Source organism: Seriola dumerili, unplaced genomic scaffold, assembly GCF_002260705.1.
Source record: "Seriola dumerili isolate Sdu_G_001 unplaced genomic scaffold, Sdu_1.0 BDQW01000425.1, whole genome shotgun sequence".
Lineage (NCBI taxonomy): Eukaryota > Metazoa > Chordata > Actinopteri > Carangiformes > Carangidae > Seriola > Seriola dumerili.
The window spans coordinates 951608-973352 of NW_019174680.1; the positions used below are offsets into that span (position 1 = coordinate 951608).

General features: G+C 45.1%; 1 protein-coding gene across 1 annotated transcript in view; it reads right to left on the minus strand.

Moving 5' to 3' along the window:
- Positions 1 to 21465, minus strand: part of ski (SKI proto-oncogene) — a 74458-nt gene extending 52993 nt beyond the window's left edge. Inside the window, exon 1 of the mRNA XM_022761699.1 lies at positions 20176 to 21465. Within this exon, the coding sequence (XP_022617420.1) occupies positions 20176 to 21081 (906 nt within the window). The 5' untranslated portion in view covers positions 21082 to 21465. The remainder of the gene's footprint in view (positions 1 to 20175) is intronic.
- Positions 21466 to 21745: the final 280 nt, after the last annotated feature.

The following is a 21745-nucleotide window of genomic DNA, read 5'->3' on the forward strand; positions in this document are numbered from 1 at the left end:
CAGCTCACTCTTTGACAGTTGACCCCGAGCTGCCATATTGCCTTAACGGAAACACGAGCTAGCGACTGGCGGGTGATCGGCAACCGGAGAGCAGGTAGTGTCTTAGTCTAAACTCATCAACATCACACGATCTGCCTTCAATGACAATAATGTGATTTAATTTTGTGGTTGATATTGGTTGTAATGTGGCATTAATAGCCTTTGTTTGCTTTCCACAGTAACTTGTACAGTTACTTTTTCAGTTGCTAATAATCAGTGTGATTAATGGTTTTGATTTGGGAAAAATGGGAATTTTTGACAGTCTAGAAGGGTTAGGGTACTAAACAGTTGATTTATCAAAAAGTAATAATCAATCGGTTAAAGCTAGCATAATACTTAATTATGACATAAACATGTCTCTTACTGAGGTCAATGTGTTAACTGTTTTGCTTACATTAGCTAACATTTGCTCCCCTGAGCTACTGCTGCTAGTCATACCAGACCAAGTAAAACTGTTGCAACAAACAAAACCTGTGAGTGAACTGAATTGAAAAAGGGTGTGTTTAGTTTCAACTTCTCATTTGTAAGAAAATGATAAACTGCAGCTCTGTGTGAAATGAAGCACTCGTAGTTTTACTTTTCTTTTCCAAGCAGCAGTGTCCGGCTGCAGTCGTGTTACCAGTAGCAGCAGCTTTCATTGAATCATGTGAAACCTTTTGTTGTGGTCCACCACTGCTCTCTGGTTTGTTGGTCATCATGTTCTCGCCCTGAACCACTAATATGAAAAACTCAACTGCTTCTGGGTGGAATTTATCTCACTGCTGCAGCTTTAAGAAATGAATAAGTGTTAAGATCGTTTTTAAAGAAACGTGTTGGGATTTTTATTCAGTGGAAATGTAAAGATAAAACGTATAAAAGCTTCTTTCGGAGGTTTGTCTGGTGCTACAGTGAAGCAACTTTGCCATGTGCGTGTGTGCATGTCTCCGTGTGTGAGTCATGTTAACACGCAGCAGCAACAACAGCACCCAAAGCCCAGCCCACCAGCCAGCCAGCCAGGAAGCAGTCTTTGCCCGTTCCGATTTAGTCCAGGAAGACTGCATTTGCTTAGCAACCACATTACCGCTCCAATCACAGCAGCAGCATTTGGGATAATGTAGGGCCAGAGCGCTATGCTGTGCTGTGCTGTGCTGTGTGGAGGCGGTGCATTAGACTCACAAGCATGCACACACACACACATGCACACACACACACACACACACACACACACTATTCTGATGCCTCTCTCACTTAATGCTGCAGCTCTTTCCAAGCATAAAAGGAAGAGGGAGAGTAGTTTTTTTCATACAAGACTGCCTTGATGCTCGAGCTCCTGCTTAGCCCACTTTGAGAGAGAGAGAGAGAGAGAGAGAGAGAGAGAGACACTGTCTGGCACCTTGAAACACATACTGAAGTAAATCCATTATCGCTTTTCCCCTCCCTCTCTCTTTACGCCACAGAGGTGTCTGACTGTCTGCGGCTCCCCATCAGACTAACAGACTGAAATAGAAATTTCCGTGGTAGCTGCTGCTGCTGGTGATGGCTGTGTCCACACACACAAACACACTGAACACACTCACTATATAACACATTTTAAACCATCCTCTCTTGGACCTCAGTGCTATTTCTGTAATGAAGCGTGAGTCTCTGAACTTCAAGTTGAGCCAAATTAACACTGTGAAAGGGACTTTGTACAACACGCCCAGCAGTCAACAATTAGGTGGCCCACGCTGTGTGTGTGTGTGTGTGTGTGTGTGTGTGTGTGTGTGTGTGTGTGTGTGTGTGTGTGTGTGTGTGTAGCAGGTACTGAAGCATATCTATGATGCTGTAAAGAGTCAGGGTGGAGTACTCAGGTCAGCGCAGTGGGTAGCTCCATTATCAAGGGCAGAAAATAACATTCATGCGGCTGCCAACTATGTTTTTACTATCACAGACGGCTGCTGAGGTCTCAAGACGAGGCTCAAAGTTCAGTAGTGCTACTGTAAGGAAACACGCACACTCGAGTTAACAGAGTCATAGCGGCGTGCAGACTGTGTCTGGCTGTTTACGACTGTCGGAGGCAGTGATAGTCATCAGAGTTTGTTATTTCTTTCAAAACACTGTCCCTATTCGTCACTGTCTCCACTTTAAACGTCATTTACTGTGGAGCACAATTACCTGAGGACCTCATGTGATGGAGGAATCTCACCACACACACACACACACACACATACACACACACACACACTCACACACACACACACACACACACACACACACACACACACACACACACACACAAAGAAAACCAAGTCTGTGTCTCAACTCAGATTTAGGACCAAATCCTAATAATTATAGCTGGTTGTAAAACACACTTTGAAACAGCTAATCAATACCTAAAAGAGATATCAAAGCTCTCATTAAAAAATTCCACAACAGGCTCTATCAAAAAAAAAAATCACTCAAGGAAATACACACATACAACACATACAGATGCTGACTGACAGGACAGTAATTTTAGATTACCACTATATTTGGTATTTGTAGAGCTGGGTACAGTTTTCCTGAATTAGTTACACTACAATAATGTTTCTATACCAGTACAAAAACATTACTTTCTTCAGTACCTCACTTTAATAAATATAAATATATTACATGACAAGAATCCCAACATCGAATGAATGATACATTTTGTCTAAAAACAATCAGCTTTTCGAGCACGTCACGAGGATAGTGATGAAATCGATTGGTTAAAAGATAGAAATTTACTGGATACAATTCTGCTAATCGATAAATTGCAAAAATAATTTATCAATAAAATTGCTAAAACACTGACTAGTTCCAGTTTGTCAAACATCAGGTTATTTTCCTGTTTTAGATCATGTCAAGTTTGGGACTGTTGGTCGGACTGAAGATCTTACCTTCAGCTGAGAAACTGAGATGGGCGTCTAACAGTTTTTTAACTTTGTGCAGACTAAATGTTTAATTGATTATTGACAAAGAAGTCAACAGATTATTTTAAAGTCAATAATGATTATTTGCAACCTTCCTTGACAATTTCTGACACTCCTTGAGGCTGGAAAACCAACCCTATGAATTCATGGAGAATTTCATAGGTTCATACAACATTAACAACAAGTTGCATTAACAAGTATCATCCCATGCAAATCGCGCATTCACTGACTGCGAAATGCTTTCAGAGATGAACGTGAGCATTCGCAGAGCCTTCACGGCTTAGTGAACGAGAAAGAGGAATGAAGGGAAGCCGACCACGTGGGGCTTTTTTAGCACAAATGGAAAACTTCCTTCCTCTGTTTTTCTCCGGCTTATTCACCAGGTTTTATTTGTAACCTCCAATTCTGGCAGCTCCTCCACTTGGACGCTGCGTGTAGTGCTGCAGGAAGCGCCCCCCCCCCCGCCTCCCCTCTCCTGCTGGGCATCTGCTGTTAGTTTTTGTTATTGGTAGTGTGTTTTTTTTTTTTTTTTTTTGCTGCTCGGGGTATATCTTTGTGAGGGCAGAGCACAAAGAGGCCCTTTGGTTTAGTGCAGGGTGCTGGGCAGCCTCAAATCGAGCTGGCTGGCTAGCACATACTGGCGCTTTCCACTCCAGAGCCGGACATTTTGTTCCACTGTTGAACTCTGGGAGAGGCTAAGTGAGTGAAAGAGAGACATAGGGAGAAAGAGAGAGTGAGAGGCTTCACTCTGGAGCCAAATCACATGGTTTCCAGCGGTGAGGGAGGAAGGCTGAAGTGAGGGGAGAGAGTCTGGAGTTTAGTTTGACACATACAGGTTTTGGACGTCTGGTCTGATACTGGAGACAAGCTGCCTTCAAAGGTCCCATTTTGGTCATAGCCAGAATGGAGAAAAAAGGCAATCATTTATAAAGATACCAGGACAGACAGTGTAGACATTTGGGTGTGTTACGTCAGGAGTGCTTAAGATGCATCCGACAGCAGGGCGGAGACGCCACAGGAAGCCAGTGCGGTGTCGAAACCAGAAGTCTAAGTTGCTGCCTCTGCGGTAGGAGCTCAGACTGACAGTCTGCAGGGTTGTTGTGACTGACAGCCGACACACTTCTCACCCTGGCTATACTCAGAAAAGGGGAAGTACGAGAGAGTGCACTGCAGCAGGTGAACATGTGACACCACATGGGTTCACTTGTTCAGTGTTCAATTGTGTGTGCATTTACTGTGTTTTCATTTTGTACAAAAAAAGGCCCCATCCCTGCGCTTCTGGCTGTTGTCCACTGACAGTCACCCCACATGGGTCACATGATGAAGGGGGAGGGGGCTTCCATTGGAGCAAACTCTGGTATCAGCAACCTCTCTGACCCCCAGTGATGAACTGTTGGCCAGACAAGGAACAACATCCCCCAGTTTGCCCCCAGTAGCAAACATTTACACAATCACAGAGGTGGTCCCTCACGGACGTGGATGTTTTTGTCGGAGTTAAGACCAATATATGGAGTTTTATTCTGGTTTCATTCAGGAACTTTGAAAGACATGACAACACTGGAAAGAATATTTTTCCAGTTAACTACTAACTTGCTCACATTAGCACCAAAGAGAAGGTGAACTGAGATAAAAAGCAGCTCAACAAATGAGGATGAAATTGAGTCCAGGCGAAGCTGTGAGCTGAGAGGAAAGAGAGTTGTGTGTTGTTTCCTGTCCTCCAGCTCATCCCTCTCTCTTTCTCTCTCTCTCTCTCCCCCTCTACCTTACTCCCAGCCAGGTTGGTTTCTCCTCTGGCAGAGGGAAGGCTAATGGACACATTAGCCGCCGGCTTGTCCCTCCGCGGCGATTAGGTGGCTGTGAGGTCATCCCTTCACTTCTGCTCCCATCCACATCAGGGATCTATCATTTCATTACTGCCATTGGGGAGGTGGGGGAAAGGCCGAAGCGTCCATCATCCCTCCATTCATCTATCCCTCCTTTGATTCATCCATCTATCCATTTCACTGCTGCTTCTTTACGGAGCTAAAATCAACCACGGAGGAGAGGTTAGCAAAATGTGGCGAGAGTAAAAGATTAAACTGTCAGCTGAGATCAGATATCAAGGGTGACAATAGAACCAATGGGTCCTCACTATAATTATTTTACATCTTCTAATTAGGATCATTTCAACTTGATTGAATCATAGTGAAATTATTATCTATTTTGTTTGTGGGATATCACTGCTATGCTGACGATGCTGAACTCTCGCTGTTCTTCCTTCCAGACATGATTAGGGTAAGGCATGCTGTTCCCTCAACAAAAAGCTAATGGGATTTTTACATAATCTTTTGGATTATGTAAAATCTTAAAGAAACCAGGACTAGGGTATTTACTGACATCATTTAAGACGTAGAATAAAATGTGAAAATGTCCTGAGCTTGTGTTAACCACAGACCTTATTTCAGTCATCTAACTAAAAACCCAGAGACTTCGGGATAAGGGAACAGGAAGTGCTAAAATGCTAACTAATTTCCAGATTTCAGGCCTCATTCCTGTGACACTCTATTGTCTGAGTATGAATCTAAGCCTCCTTCACTGATATCTCACAATAGATAATGGACGCCACCTTCAACTTGGCCTCTCTCAGACTGAACTGCTGATTCCTGACAGTAAATCTGTTCACAACGTACATTACCAAACTCGTTTCTGTCTCCAAGAATCACTTTAAGACCTTCCTCTCCCAAGAGTACTTACTCACCCAATATGCTCTCCCTCTCCCTCTCTCTCTCTCTCTCTCTGTCTCTCTCTCTCTCTTTCTCTCTCTGTCTTTCCAGCTCTTTCTCCATTTAACTTTTACTTCATGCACCTGCAAACTTTGTGGCACTGTGGAGTGTTTAAGCATTCATTCTCAAAAGCTTTGCCTTGATCTGCTGCGGCTTGGAATGTACCTCAATCAAGTGTCTGCCAAATGAATAAATGTAAATGTAAATGTAAAGTCCTTTCAGGATCTCCTTGAACAGTCTCAAAGAGCCCCAGAACCCCATTGACAACATGTTTAAAGCGTTTAAGTCTTTTAAGATGGTAGTTAACTGACTCAACACCATTCATTTGGTTCATTGGTATACTGACAGCCAACAGCTCCTGATTTGATGATGTGAAGGACATCCAGGCCTTTTACTACCTTTCTCCTTCATTTTAAGGCTCAGGAACAGAGTCTGATTTTGCTGTTGTGAGTTGCTCTGAATAAAAGCTCTTCTTACATGCATACAGTGTGAAATCACACCAGGTGTGTGTGTGTGAGAGGGAGACAGGGAGAGAGATAGAGAGAGAGAGAGAGAGAGAGGAAAAGAACATGTGTGCATTCTCAGCTGTGGGTGCATGTCTGCTGGACCTGAGATGTATTGATTGCTGCAGGAAGTGGAATCTGATGTTTCACAGCGCTTCCTGAGCTGGATGGCTACACCGCGGATGGTGAAAGCAGTGAGAGGCGGGGGTCTGGCAGGGTAGGGGAAGGGGTTTGACACGGGGGAAGTAACCAGTTCAAGAAAACATGAAAGGTCGAGAGAGAAAGAATGAAAAGACAGAGAGACATAACACCGCTGGCTCTGTCCTTGGGCTGAGACTAAACACTGGCCCCCCGTCTTGGCTTCTTCTCAGAACGCCAACTCTGCTGTGTGGTAAATCAAGTGAACCCTCAACGCACTCCTCAGGCTCAGACTCGCTGTCTTGTACCACCATATATCCAGATAGAGTCTAAATCTAGATAAGAGGGACCACAGTACACACCTCAACCAGGCTGTAAAAAGCAAATATATCTGGGCCGACCACTTGTGATTGGATCTAACCTACTTGTTCGCATTCGATTGTATCTATGAGAAATGTAACCACTTCTGAAAAAGAAAAACAAATAGGCCTACTCATTTACATTCGGCCACGCTGCCAGAGAGGATGCGGCAGATATTCTATACCTCACCTTGATTATGATCTTCATAATGTCCTAGGTTTTCTCAGAGTGTCAATCTACTCTATGGAAAGAGTGTTATTATAATGAGCACAAAAACGGTTATTTTCAGTCCAGTGTCATGTAGCTAACTACTGTAGTTATTACTTAAGTTTATGTACTCGACTAAGAAACATCTGATACTGATAGTCGTATGGAATAACCAGTATTTTAGGCATATGCTTTATGGAGACACTCTTTCCATATTGTTGCAGTGTTTTTGCCTCACCTAAACCAAACCAAACGGAATATTTCCAGTAGTTGAAAACGCATCTAACAACCTCCTTTATGTGAGAAATCGGCTTTAGTATTAAATCAGTGCATTGCGGGCTGCATTTGCGGTCAAGCTGACATATCAGCAAATCAAGTAAGAAAAAAAAAGGGGGTTACGTTCAATACAAACAAACATCTGTGTATGAATCATAATAAAACATGTGTAAATAGAGAATTCTGATGGTCTGACTCTGTAGACCTGAGGCTGGAGGCAGTCTCAGTCCTAGACAGTGGTTCTATATGGGAGGCATAATCGCCGGTGCAATAACGGCGGTGGGAAAAGTGTGACTGCTGTGCAAACCACAAGTGCTTACACACACACAAACACGCACGCACACACATCTGGCTCATTCCTTTGCAGAGCCATGCAGACGACCAGCAGCCATGCCTGGAGAGAGGGAACTGAGGGAAGAGTGTGTTGGAGGGAGGGCGGGGAAGCAATGGGAGTGGAGGTGGCGTGGCAAGGTTCAGCTGCAGTGTGTGTGTGTGTGTGTGTGTGTGTGAAGATAATTAAACAGGTCAGACAGATGAGCCCAGTGAGAAGGCTAGAGGTCACATGGGATAAGTCAGCTTGTCCAACCCCCCTCCCCACACATGCACATATACACACACACAGACACACACACACACTGACAGCAGACATATATAAATGGCTAGGGACTTTATATAAACAGATGTCCTACTGCTCAACATAGCCTTGGCAGCGCTTCTTTGAAGGACAATGCTGAGAATAACGTCTTTGTGCTCACAGTGGGTCGGAGGTGGTTACACACTCCACACATTACCTTGTCTTGGAGATCTACAATTACATTAATTATAATCCAGGGGCTTCAAGAGGCCTATTGTCTTCTCTGCTGGAGTAGAAGGAGTGTGTGTGCATGTGTGTGGGATGTGAAATCAATTGCTTGATTTTGGGTTGGGGGGGGGGGTAGTCTGAGCCCAGTGGAGGCTCAGACTGAGACCTGAGAAGCAGGCGTCTCTGCCATGAGGAGGGATCCCCTTTCAGTATATTGTTTTATTTAGCATCTGCATGGCCACTTCATTTGCCAGAGTGCAGCTGGGATGGATTAATTCAGGAGATTGGTGACTTGGAGGGGAGGAATGGCCCAGCTAGTCTAGAGGAAGGATGTTAACCACATTATAAGCCTTTGTTTCCAACACTTCATTCCTGAGGAGTAAACTGAGCCTACTGAGCTCTACCCCTTCACTGCCAATACCAAGAGAGGCCCTGGTTTGCTAAAACATACACACACACGCCTTCCACCTCGACTTCCTGACAAGCTGCAGCTGAGGTGTGGCCGCAGTTCACCGACTGTGTTTCTGTTTCTGCACAGGCAGCCTGAAAGAAAGCCATCGAGCTCTGCTCAGCCAGTCGTAGTTGCCCCCCAGTTTAACCCTTGCTCTTCAGTCTGCACTAACCCACTGCACTCTGCCCTTCACTAACTGGTTTCACTTCAAACCCAAATGTCACACTCACTCACCCTCTAAACTTCATGTGTCACACACACACCACTAACACCAAATCCTCTTTCAGTTGTGTGTTTCAATTGTGGCACACCTGGCCTCACACCACTTCTTATAAACGACCGTTGTGATAAACAGAGAAAGGTTATAATGGTCAATCAAAGTTCAGAGCAGAGTTGTTTTGTTGGATCAATAGGGCAGCTCAATCAACCTCCTGATTAATCCAGTTTAAGATTAACCCGTCCCACACAGCAAGACATAACTGAGAGTCAGAGAGGACTAAACAAAAGTAAACATCAGAGGTGTGTGTGGACTTTACTGCCAGGAAGATACACCTTTTCCAAGAAGAGACGTGCACGAGACTGCTCTGAATCTATTCTTTATATCTACTGTCTCAGTCAAAACTTTGCTTTCCAACAATAAACCCAGCAAAAAGCCTGTGAAGGAGCACACACAGCCTGCAGCTTCTGGTATATTCCTCTCAAAAGTCTTCAGTTTTGAAACAGAATTTTCTGAAGGCATGTTCATAATCCTCAAAAAAAAATCCTGTCAGTTTAAATATATTCCCTCAAGTCTGCAATGAAGTAGAAATGTAAGGCACCAAACAAGATCTACTATAATTCTCTGACCCGGAACAAGGATGGAGTTTTATTATTTTATTATTATTTTGGACCAAACTGTACTTATTTTCAGAGCAGGACTGAACAATATGTTCTTTTTATATTTGAAAATTGGGGATATCCCAGCAAACTCTCGGACAGTCCCTCCTCCTCGGGTGTAAATGACAGAGAGATGGTGGATAGAGAGAAGTCGCTGCTGATCTCCTTAAATCATACCATATGATTGTAATCTAAAGTTTAATTGTGCCACTTTTATGTGTATTATGAGGATGTCAATTATACTTGGGATTGTTTATACATGTTAATAAAAAGCAGACAGTGTGTTGCATGGCTACCTCATGTCTTTGTGCTGGACAGAAGCAGCCACGATGCTTCCAGGAAAGATGAGCTAAAACTCACAATTAGGAGGATGGAGGGGTGGGTGTGTGTGTGTGTGTGGGGGGGGGGGGGTAAAACAATGAGCTCTAGTCCATGACTCAGGCGCTTTGGGAACACTGATCATCCCACAGTGGAGGGGGTGGAGGGATATCACCTCTATCTGTCCCACAATCACAGATCCACAGCTGATACCCACCACAAAAGAGGTGACAATGGCTAGCCAGTGGACAGCAACCATCCCCCTCCCCACCCCAGACACCACTACCACCACCTCCCCGGACCCTCACAACAATACCTCTCAGAGCTCCTGGGAGCTGCCCTTCCACATGGCTGAGGCCAAGCCAGTATGACCTCCAGTGCCCCCCCCCCTCCAACCTTTGAAAAGGATGCTTCCCAGGACCCAGCCTGCCTCCCCAACAGAACATAGACCTCTGCCTTTGGACCAAATGCTTGTTCACCATTATTTCAAATGGGGCAGTGGAGTATTTAATGCCCCTTGCAAACAACAATTGTGCTCAGAAGAAAAAGGAGAAAGGCTTGTGAACTAGACTGGACCTCAATGGCGAGGGCAGCCCTACAAACGCAAATGTCACTGACTGACTGGGTGAAGTTACACCATTGGTTGGCTGGCTGAGTTACCACATTGGCCATTGCTCTTTCATAATTAATTGTTGCAAACAGTTTCTGTTACGTCATCAGGGGACGTTTACAGGCAGCGTTGCCTTTGGTGCTAGATTTACTGATTTTTTTAGACCAAATTTTATTTTTTCAAAAAGGCACCTAAGACAGATCTAGAGACTTTTGGACAAACCTTAGCTAGAATAGCTAAGTGAATAAATAAGAATAGTAATGTAATATGCTAATTGGCATATCACGTCATTTAGTGACTTTTCCAGCAGCTTAAGCTACTTTCCACTGACAGTAGTTCTTTACAGCAGTTGCACAACAGTTTTCAACTACATCTTGAATTTCCAACATTGACCACGCATGGTTCAGCTATAAACTAGGCCTATACTAGCCTTGTAGACTACACAAAACAAAGCTGATCATGAACCCAAACGTTTCTTCTGCCACAGGTTTCCAAAAACAGAATTCTAAGTTCTAAGAAATGTGATTTTTAGGATAAATAATAAAGGATATATGAAAAAATCACTTTCTGCACCAGGAGACAATTTTATTTTTCTAGGTGGTCAATTTGTGTAAAAATGAAGCTTTGCTGCTGTGCTTCTTAGAAATAAAAATCCCTATTTCTGACTGTTATTACCATCCCATCCATTTGACAGAGATCTTGCAGAGCAGCTGAGTTGACTTGGCAGCTTCCTCCTCAGAGGTCTCACTCTAGTTCAATCACAAATCAGATTAACGCAGGTTATTAGCTCAAATATCTTCATGTATCTGCTTCTCTGTCTCTGCCTCCCAAACTTTGAGATGATTATTAAGGAGATGCCCTTCAAAGAAAACAGTCCACCAATGGATTGTTGTTCCAACAGTCTGAGATAGACCACTTGCTTCTGACATGACACTATGGGAGGATATTTTAAGCCAAGCCTGGTGGATGTTGTGTTACACGCTGGCTGTGCGGCTGACAAGTCTGTGTGTATGTGTATGTGCGCACGTGTGTGTGTATTTGCACACGATTCTGTCTGCTTCTGTATTCATTATAAGAATGAGGAGGCATTGCGGGGGTGGGATCTGGATGTTGTGTAGATGATGTCCGTGCTCATGTATGCATGTAGTTTGTGTGTGTGCGTGTGCACGCACATGGTTTGGGGCGGGGGTGGAGCTGGGGGGGGCATCACTGTGGGAGACAGGCAGATGGGGATGGAAATGAGTAGGCAGTGAGCTCATGCTAATCTCCTCCTACAGCTCCTACAGCTGATCCAGGCACAAAACAAGCATGCACACGCACACACACTCACATACTCTATACCCACACAACTGCAAATCATATGCTCGAGCAGCCCCATGTACAATCACACACCAAATGAGGCGGAGGATACCTCTGCTATTCAAATGTTCCCATGTGTCTCACGTGCACATTTTGCGAGGTAAGCCCGAAATCTTAAATGCATCTGAGCGTAGCTTTTATCACACAAACATTCATTTCATTACATTGTGTTGTCCATGGATAATTTGTTGGATTGTAGAGTGTGTGTGTGTGTGTGTGTGTGTGTGTATGTGTGTGTGTGTCTAGCTGCCTTCGTCAGACAGCCATCTGCCCCCTGGGAGTTGCACAGCAGCACGCGATTGGCCGACTGTGCTTCAAGAGAGGCAAGGGGTAAGGTCGGTCACCTCTTTATTTGGGGTAGGAAAGGTCGTGTGGTGCTGGCTGCTCTTCCAAACATATGAGTGCAAAGAGAGAAAATTGGTGGGGGGTGGGGCAACTCCAGAGGACAACACTGCAGTCATATACAAAGCGTGCTTCTGGGCTGACGCAGCACAAAGTAAACCCCCCATCCCACCATCCCAGCTTGCAATTAAAACTGCCGTGGCCGTGGTTTCCAGGTTTAAACCCAAATCTTTAAAATCAACCAGTGCCATTTCTCCTGCTGTTCACTGCCAAACATTTACACGCACCATTAATTATTACATCTTTACTTCTTTTCCCATTAACAACATTTCTGGGGCTGAAAGTTCTGATAGCAGAGACAGAGCAAGACAAAATGAGGACTTTTCTAAGTAAAGCGTGTCTCACATGGATATCAGATGCAAGTCAGACACTGTATCTCTCTCAACACTTCATAAAGACGTGTGGAAAAAATCTCACTTTCAGCCCCATGATGCAATGCAAGCCTTCACGTCAAAACAAACAAAAAGAATAACTCTCAGATATGACTTGAATGTTTATCATGCGTGCAATCCATACACAAATAGTGGAGGAGCCGCCTCTTCCAGATCCACATTGTAAACTCGCCAACTGAAAACAGCTGTGGCATGTAGGTGAGTAAACATCTATGCGTCTCGGTTAAACCCTAAACCTAAACCTAGTAGGGCTTAAAGGTCCCATATTGTCATATTGTATCAAGTGAGATTTCCATGTGTTCTTTGATTATAAAGCAGGTCTCAGTTCTATATTAATACTATGAAAGTATCAAAGCGCTTTGTGAAGTCACAACATACCAGACCAGCCATGCCCCAAGCCCAGCCCACCTTGCAACCTTGCAGAATTTGCAGGATTTGGTTTCTCTGTGCTGAGTGTTTACCTGAAATCTGCAATATTTTTATTTGATCACTCAGACAACAGTCACCACCCTGTTGATGAACAGTTGTTGTAGCTCCAGAGACAAGCCTGTGAGAGGAGATGTAAAACTACACTGAGATGCTTTTTGAATCTTAAAACATAAATATATCTTCTTATGGATATCAACTGTTCAAATAAAAAACAGGAAAAGGGCCAAATATGGGACCTTTAAATCTTGTATTCAGTAGCACTTCATTTATATTATTGTAATGTGTAGGTGGTGGAATGAAAGCAGTTGCAACTGTACTTAACAAAACTGTCTAAACATTTCTAATTTTGAACAGTGATAATCTGTGTGTAGCTTGAAGCATTCTGCCACTTAGGAGAGACAAAAATACAAATGAAGTGCGAAGCTGGCCTCACATCTGAGAATCGCTGCTACAGAAGCCGTGTGGCAGGTTAAAGGAGGCGAAAGGTTAGAGGTTGGTGCTTGGGGATGTGTAGTTAAGGCAAAAGCTGGACTTACAGTGCCATGTGTGATGATGAATATTTCAAGGACCCTCTCATTAAATAAACACACCGGACCTCGCTGCCTATGGTAACCCTATCATCAATATTGAATGCCCACAAAAAAATTGACACTGTCGTTCACAAGCCAGTGGCCAGGCCAGACATCGAATCGCACCATCTGACTGAGGAGGGAGCTTCTTTTCCACGCAACACCTGGAGGAGGTCACCGGGTTCCTCCTTCCGTGCCACTCTTACAATAATCCCAATGAGACACGCTCAAGGTCCCTTCATAGACTTAAGAATAGCCACCGTGAGCTGAGTGTGCTTGTTAGTTTCACGCTTTATCGGGAGGCTGTGAATATTCTGACAGGGAGGAAATACTTTATCTCCACACATGCTCTCGGCTCCTCAAACGCATTTGCTCTGAGCTTTGCGTGCGCTGCTTTCACAGATAACTTGCATGCATGGTTGCCTACAACCACAGCAACATGGACTACTGCTCAGGAACCTTTTCTTTCCTCCATCTTCTTTGAATGGACGGTCGGGTAGGTGGGAGGTATTGTGGAGAGACCCTAGAGAGCCTTGTTTTCCTTCCCCTTGTCTCATCCTCCACACAAAGACTGACTACAGCAGCCCCGTCCTAGTAAGGTATAGTAATACACCGTCCAGTCCCCCCCCCCCGCCCGGGCTTTTCATGAAGCGCTCGGCCAGTCGCTTCGTCCATTTGTCACATGAAGACGCTGCTGATGGATGGAGAACCCAGTGGGCCAGGGGAGACGGGGGATGGGAGCGCAGCAGAGGGGGTGGAGGGCAGACAATGGCTGGCATGGGGGCTTAAACTTCTCTTTTTCTTGGTCTCCTTTAGTCCTTCTCTCCTCCTGAAAGAGGATTGTGCTATTTGTGAAAGATATCGGCAATGTCCAGGTTTTTGAACTCGAGAGAAGCTGAATTTAATCTCTCACATTTTTTTTGCTACATAAAAATAGTGTTGGGACCAAATTCTGCATCTAGCGTCGATGTGATTCCTGAGTTTCAATATCAATACTATTTTCAGTTCCTTACTTTGAAGGATACAAACATGTTTTTCGAGATCAGATCAAAGTGGGCTCCTGTGCAAACCAATGACAGCTCCTTGAATGGTTTATAAAGTCTAGCAACATTGGTTTGTATAGAAAATCTAAAGTTATCATGGGGGATTTTGAATGCTGAAATAAACACACACACAAGGTGGCCATGGCTTGGTCTGTCGAATGACAGTAAAGTCAGAAACCCACAGCAAACAACCACAAATACATACAGAGCAGCTTTCTAGATGCTTTCATCCATTGTGCACAATCAAGCAGCAACTGGGAAAATCCCCTTTTGTTCACAGAATTTTAAAGGCTTTGAAATAAACAGCTTCTGGCAGGGAGACATTCTGTATGGGAAGAATCACTGCACTTAATTCATTTTCCGCCACTACTTCAATGGCAGCCTTTTGAAAACATTTTCCAGACAACACAACAAGCTATATAACCTGCTCTGCCACTCTCTCTCTCCCTGTCTCTCATGTTTGTTACAGTGCTTTCCTGCCTATGGCCGAGACAGATGTTTAAAGGCACATCAAAACCACTGTACAGACTTTTCATCGCACGACACAATTGTTCCTCAAAAGTTTTTCATCGAGGAGCCTCAGAGCAAAGTCGCTCCTCGCTGAATGTCTGCTCCAGAGAGGGAGAAAAGAGCAAAGTAAATGTTTGCAGCTGATTTCCTGCAGCATGAAAGGCAGCATCTGTGCAAAGTAATTAGCAAAATTTTCAACTCACCTACTGACTGAACACCCTCATTTTAAAGGTCCCATATTTTACACTTCTCCAGTGCTTTATTTGAAGCATTGGTATGTGAACCAAAAACCATTCAAATGTAGTTTTACATCTCCTCTCTCAAGGTTCTCTCTGGAGCTCTACTTTCACAGTATTAATACAGAACCTGCTTTATGATCAAAAAGACGTGGAAATCTCACTTTATACAGTGTTGTTTATATATCATTCAGGCTGAGAGTCACAGGCCAAATCATTAAAAGACATTTTTCTCATAATGTAGTCCTTGCTTTCACATCTACCCAAGATATAAGACATAATTTATCTCAGAGTCAACTAGCCAGTGAAGGTTCTGTGTCAGTCTGTCACTTTGGTTTGATTCAACTCAAGAAGTGATGGATTTTTCAATCACACTCGACATAAAGACGCTTACATGTCAATATGGCATTGATCTCGCTGACCCTCAGTCATGCCTCACAGCATGGACTGACTGTCCTTCATTAGATTCCCAGACTGGCAGCACGGTCAGGCAAAATAACTCATTATACACACCTAATTCAATCAGTGGCTTCCTCCTTTTCAAAGCATAGAATACAAATTCTAAATTCTACTATTTGACAGGCAAAATGGAGAAACATCAACACAGAAAACACACGCTTCCTCAGGACAAAATCAAACTCTGCAGCAGACCTTATGCAACTGTCACATTTTGCCAAACACTCGTAAAAAAAAAAAAAAAAGGGGAATAAAAATATTCCCTCAGCTGCCTTTGCAGAGCACAACCACCAGCTGTTGTCCTGTCCACTGTGTGGACATGGCTGGCTGTCAGCAGGCTTATCCAACACTGCGCCTTGCATATGAAACAGGACATGGGCCTATATCCCCTTGGGGAGTTTACTTCCTCTGAGCCCCCGCCACCACCACCACTGCCCCACCTCCCTCCTGAAACAAGCTGCCCCTTTTGCTGGAGGCCAGATATCCTGAGCAGCAGTGAGGGCATCTCAGGGGTGGGGGTGGCTGCAGTAAAAGGGGAAGTTTGAGCTCCTGCACATTAGAGAATGGCAGCCGAATATTAAAACACCACAAATGACAAATGTTTTGACTCCCTTTTTTCCATTTTCAAGGTTTAATAGTTGTGTTATAACACCGGTCAGCTCTTTGTACAGTGAGCCATAGGATAAAGCATGGAAACAGTGTGCAGGAATGTGCTGGGAGTCAGCAGCACACTAACATATGTGGTGCATAAATACAAAATGGCTTCTACTCTGCGTTATTGTTCTGACTTGATTATTTATACAGGTCTGTCTCTAAACAAATCACTTTCCAGCAAGTCAGAATGAAAATGAAACATTGGCAAAGAGCAAATCTGGATTTTCAACTGCAAGCAGCAGAGTCACTGTTGACTGTAGGGATATGCATGAAATGTTTCAGTGTTTTCACGCAACAGCTGTGGAAAGCATGTTCACCTCTCCACAGGCGTGTACTGTAAGCAAAGACTAACTCTGCCCTCTAAGAAATGAGAATCCATCAATAAAAAAACATCTTGTATCCAATCCAAAGACTTCAACAAAGAGAAGCTGTTTTATATGTAAAACTGAGAAGACTGTACTGGATCCTCGCCATTTAGGAAGGCACCAAAAAAAGAAAGTCTGATGTAAACTTGCTGGTTTTGAACCAAGCGTGACTCAAGCTCGAGCTGGCTCAACGACAAGCACCGCCCCTCCAACCCCCCGCCCCACAATTCTCTTTCTCATATCTCCCTTAAACAGACGGATTGTGTAGAAATCACATCATCTTGAGGGCAAATTATAAAGTTAGCAACATACTAAATCTGCAGCCACAATCCTTATCTAAACATCCTGATGCGGAAAGCCACTGATTATGTGTGCCACCCACATGTGCACCAGCCAGAAACCAAAAGACTTGAAGCCCAGGGCTGGCATGAGCAACTTGGAGAAGTGCTCCACACCCAGCGTATAAATTAATTTAAACAATTCAATAGTTAACTGCATTTGCTGTTCACAATCAGCACTGTGGCTCACATCCTTTCAGATAAGAACAGAGAATGAACTTTTACAGCAAATTCATGCTTCTTCTACAAACACACACAAGCAGTAAGAAAAAAGTGAAAAGTTGTTTTTACTCAAACAGTGTGTGATTCAGATATATGTGAGCGTGCATCTCAGGACTAGGCCCTCAAAAGAGCGTCTGCAAGGAGGGAAGTGCGGCAATATCACTTCCTGTGTCTGTCTGCATGTGAGACTGCTGCTAACACTTTTGTAGCATGCTTATTAATATTCACAGAGCCGCCCAGTTCCTTGGCTGACAGCACACAGATGATGGCATTTTCTTGTGCGCTGAGAGGTAGAAGCCAGCGCGACGCAGTCTAGCACTTTGCCTCGCATCCTCCAAGAACCCTTTGCCTGGGCCGTGCTGAAATGTGCTGACAACAGGGAGCTATGTTGCTATAAGTTTAGCAATATTCCTCAACTCCTACCCAGCATGCATTCCCTCATTAGCGTTTCTTGAAACAGGGTACTTGAGGGGAAAAGAAGGAGGAGTCGAATTAAAAAGCAGGGTAGAGGCTCAAATGAGCCTTGGGCTTAACACTTGGGTGCCCTGTCGGCACTTATAAAAATAGAAGAGGCCCCTGAAAGTGGGGGTCCTAGAGGTGTGCCCACTCAAGTCTGAATGAAAGTGTGTGCCAAGAGTGGGTATTCACCATGCATGGCAGGACTCTGGCACTCTTCGGGACTTCAAGGGTCTCTCTGATTTCTCTTTCTTTAGCAGATTCCCCCTGAAAGAAGCCTCAGTGGGGGCTGGAGGGAAGCTGCTTGTAAACACTTTTGCAGTTGCTTTCTGTGCCTCATCAACTAGTCTGCTGCCCCCCGAAGTCCCCTCTGGTTTCAATTAGATTGGAGTAAAAAGTAGGTAAGAGGGGCAGGATGAGTGCGAGTGCGTGTATGTCAGAGGTGGGTGGCTGGCCTGGGGTAAAGTGGATGTTTTTGGGGGGGAGGAGGTCCCGATGTTTGCTGAATGCTCTCCTTTGTTGGGATCATATTATGTTTCCACCACAATACTTCTAAACCCTGCTTCATCAACTCCATTCATGTGTAACAGTTCATGCAAATGGCCACACTAGCCTTTTTTTTTTCTAGAGGTGGGGGGGTGGGATTCTTTTTATCAGTCTACCACCCAACTACCCTCTCTGCAAACTCCTGCCTGCACACCAAAGATCAGATTATAATCCCTTCATACATCTTTACAGTCAGTTAGCCCAAAAAGCAAAGCTAGGGGGGCGCATTGAAAACCACATTCAAAAAAATAAAACCACAGGAAACATGCAGCGCTGAAACCTGCGCAGACGCTCCAATTCTTCTTCTTTGTTTAAATCTAGTTCTACTTTTCTTTTCTCTCTTTTTTTTTTTTTTTTACAGAGAATGTGGTTACAACCAGAGAAAAAGAATGACAAGCCTTCAACACCGAAAGTAGGTGCCGATTAAACCCACAGACAAATCTTTTTCATTTACTGTGACACATGAGGTTCCACAAACACAAACACACAAGAAATTTTGTCAAAATAACAACAATCTCACTGCTGACCGAGTGTATCCCTCCCAATGGGAACACACACACTGAAAAGAACAGCCAGAAATGTAGACGGAGCAGGAGATAACTTCTATCCCACTGAAGTGTGTGTGGCCCTGTGCAGACCTGGTATTAACATCCGTCTCGGGTGATCCGACCACAAGTGGACAGCTCTATGTTCAGATGTGAACGCACCCGAGACGCATTTGAGATCCGATCACTCAGACCACATTCGGAGGTGGTCTGGGCCGCATGTGTTCACATTCATTTAGCAGTGTGAACGCAAACTCGTCCTGGGCCACATTGAAGGACCTCCTACTCCACTGACGTCCTCTGCCACAGTCTGATTAGTCCCGCCACGGTTTCATAATGAACGGAAAACATTTTACTATTTCAAATGGCTAAAACTTTGTTTCACTGTAAGAGCTGTGCGCAGCGCATTTATTCGCTCAGCCCCTCCGTGCCCCACTCGCTCCCTCTCTCTCACACACACACACACACAAACACATTGACAACAGACCCGCCTGTCGATAACCTGCAATAACTTATATCTGTTTATTTGCATATAAAGAGGGGAAGTGACAAGTGGTCAATCGAGATGCAATTTAAAACCAGGTGTGAACTGACTTACTTCGAGCTGACCACTTGTGGTCGGATCACTGAAGACGCATGTTAATACCAGGTCATGACAGAGCATTTGTGTGTGTGTGTGTGTGTGTGTGTGTGTGTGTGTGTGTGTGTGTGTGTGTGTGTGTGTGTGTGTGTGTGTGTTACCTCTTTGGGGCAGTTTCCGGTATAAACACTGACCTTGCCGGGACCTGAGGGGTTAGGGTTGGGCTGTCCACAATGAATGGAAGTCAGTGCAATATCTGTCCTAACAACTTGTGTTTGTGTGTAAGTGTAAAAATTGATCTCTTAATCTGAAGTGTGGAAGAAGAATTATTTCCTCACTTACACCTCATGTTTAATCTATTTCACATTGAGCCGGTTGGTGGTGAATGAGGTTGTATTTACAGTGCAGGCCAATAAAAGTGAGTCTGAGGGGTGTTTCACAGGCAAATAATGGCTTTATTGCCACCAGAGGCGTTTTGTTGTCACTGCTGGATGAGGCCCAATTAGTAACAATATGGCAATGATGACCAAATACTGAATGGTTTCTCTACAGGAGGGGGTCACTGACCGCTGGATATGACACATGAGAGATCCATGTGATAAGATTTTGACTGATGAATTTTAAGAATGTGTGGGTAACCTTTCTTTAACTGGGACAAATTTCACTTTTGGGAACCCTCTCTAGGATTCCCAACAGGGATTCCCAGAACCACATGCGGAGAAGCAAAACCATGAAACCAACATCTACAACACAGCCTCTATCTGGAGAAATTGCAAGTGATATCCAGCTCCACGCTGAGTTACAGCACAATGACCAACTCACCCTGGATGAAGCTTTCCTCTTGTACTTGTTGGCGAAATCAAATTTCTCCTTGATCTCGTCCAGGAGCTGCTCCAGACGGGCCTTCTCCTCTTTCCCCGTGTAATCCTGGCCCAGGAGGATGTACGCCCTCCAGTTTGCCGAGTCGAAGCCCCAGTGGCAAGTCCTGTTCTCCTGCGCCTTGTGACTGTGCACCACGAACTTGTGGGTCGGATACATGAGTCTGCAGTCCATGCACTGGATGCACGCTGCGTTGGGGCTGGTGTACAGCTCCGGCACGAACAAGCCCTTGCACTTACCGAAGCACTCGTGGTAGACTTTGAAGCTCCCCTCGGTGAGCTCCAGCTCCAGCGAGCCTCCGCTCAGCTCCTTCTTGCACCGCGGCGGGTAGGCGCCTCCGTAGATCAGGGCGTTGCAGAGCCGCTCAGCGTCCGTCTTGGTGATGAGGCCGCAGGACGGCGCCGAGAAGGGCAGGATCCCCATGACTTTGAGGATCTCCAGCTGGTCCGCCGTGCACCGGGAGCAGTAGATGTGCAGCTCGTCGCACACGGAGTTGATCTGTTGCAGGGTGAAGTCCCGCAGCACCGTGTTGAGGATCTGCGGCAGGCACAGTCGCTTCTCCCCGCCGACCACGAAGCACGAGATGGTCTCGCCTTCCAGCACAGTCTCGCACCTCTCCGTGGAGCGGTCCGACGGGATGAACAGCGGGCCCGGCATTACCGGTGGCGGCAGATGCTGCAGAACCGGCTCCGGCTCCTTACCGTCCTTCTTGAAGAGGAGCTCATGTTGCCACCGGGCAGAGAAAGCCGCCGGTCCGCCCAGAGAGCTCATAGAGCTGAGGTGAAACTGCTTGAGAGTTTGTTGCAGTCCCGGATGAGGCTGGAAGCTTTGCCGACTTACAGTCTCCATGTTTTTCCTGCAACTTTAGAAGCGTAAATCCTCCTCGTCGTCGACCGGTTATCACGAATATCTATCCGTCTCTGAACCTGGTAAATCCACGGTGTGCCAGAATTGACCGAAATGTCGAAGCGCTTCATCAAACATCCAGTAAAAAGTCCCAGACGGCGAGTTTACAATTTTATTCCTGCGACTACTGAGTGAACACCGGCCAGTCGCTCCCTGCAGCGGGTCGCCGACTGTCCATATCCGACGAACACGGCTCTCCAAACTCCACAGAAGCGAAAAGTTCCTTCTGTCGAATTCCTCAACAAATCGTTAGAAAATGAAACAAAAGTGCGCGTTATGAGTCGATACAGCTCGATAAAAAAAAATCCTTATTTGAGTCTCTTTCCGCTGTCGAGGACTGCTGCAATCCACTCCGTCTGCCCCCGCAGTTCACTCTGACTGTATGGAGATGAGAAGTCTGAGAGCCAGCCTGCTCTCTCTCTCTCTCTCTCTCTCTCTCTCTCTCCCTCGCGCTCTCTCTCTACCCCCGTCTATGGCTCTCTCTACCCCCGCGCTGTGTTTAGGTCTCTCTCTCTCGCTCTCTCTAACGCGCCCCTCTCCCTCCCCCCCTCCCTCTGTGTTTGTGTGTCTGGCTCAGTCATTGAATCCCAGCCAGGAATGTGAGTGA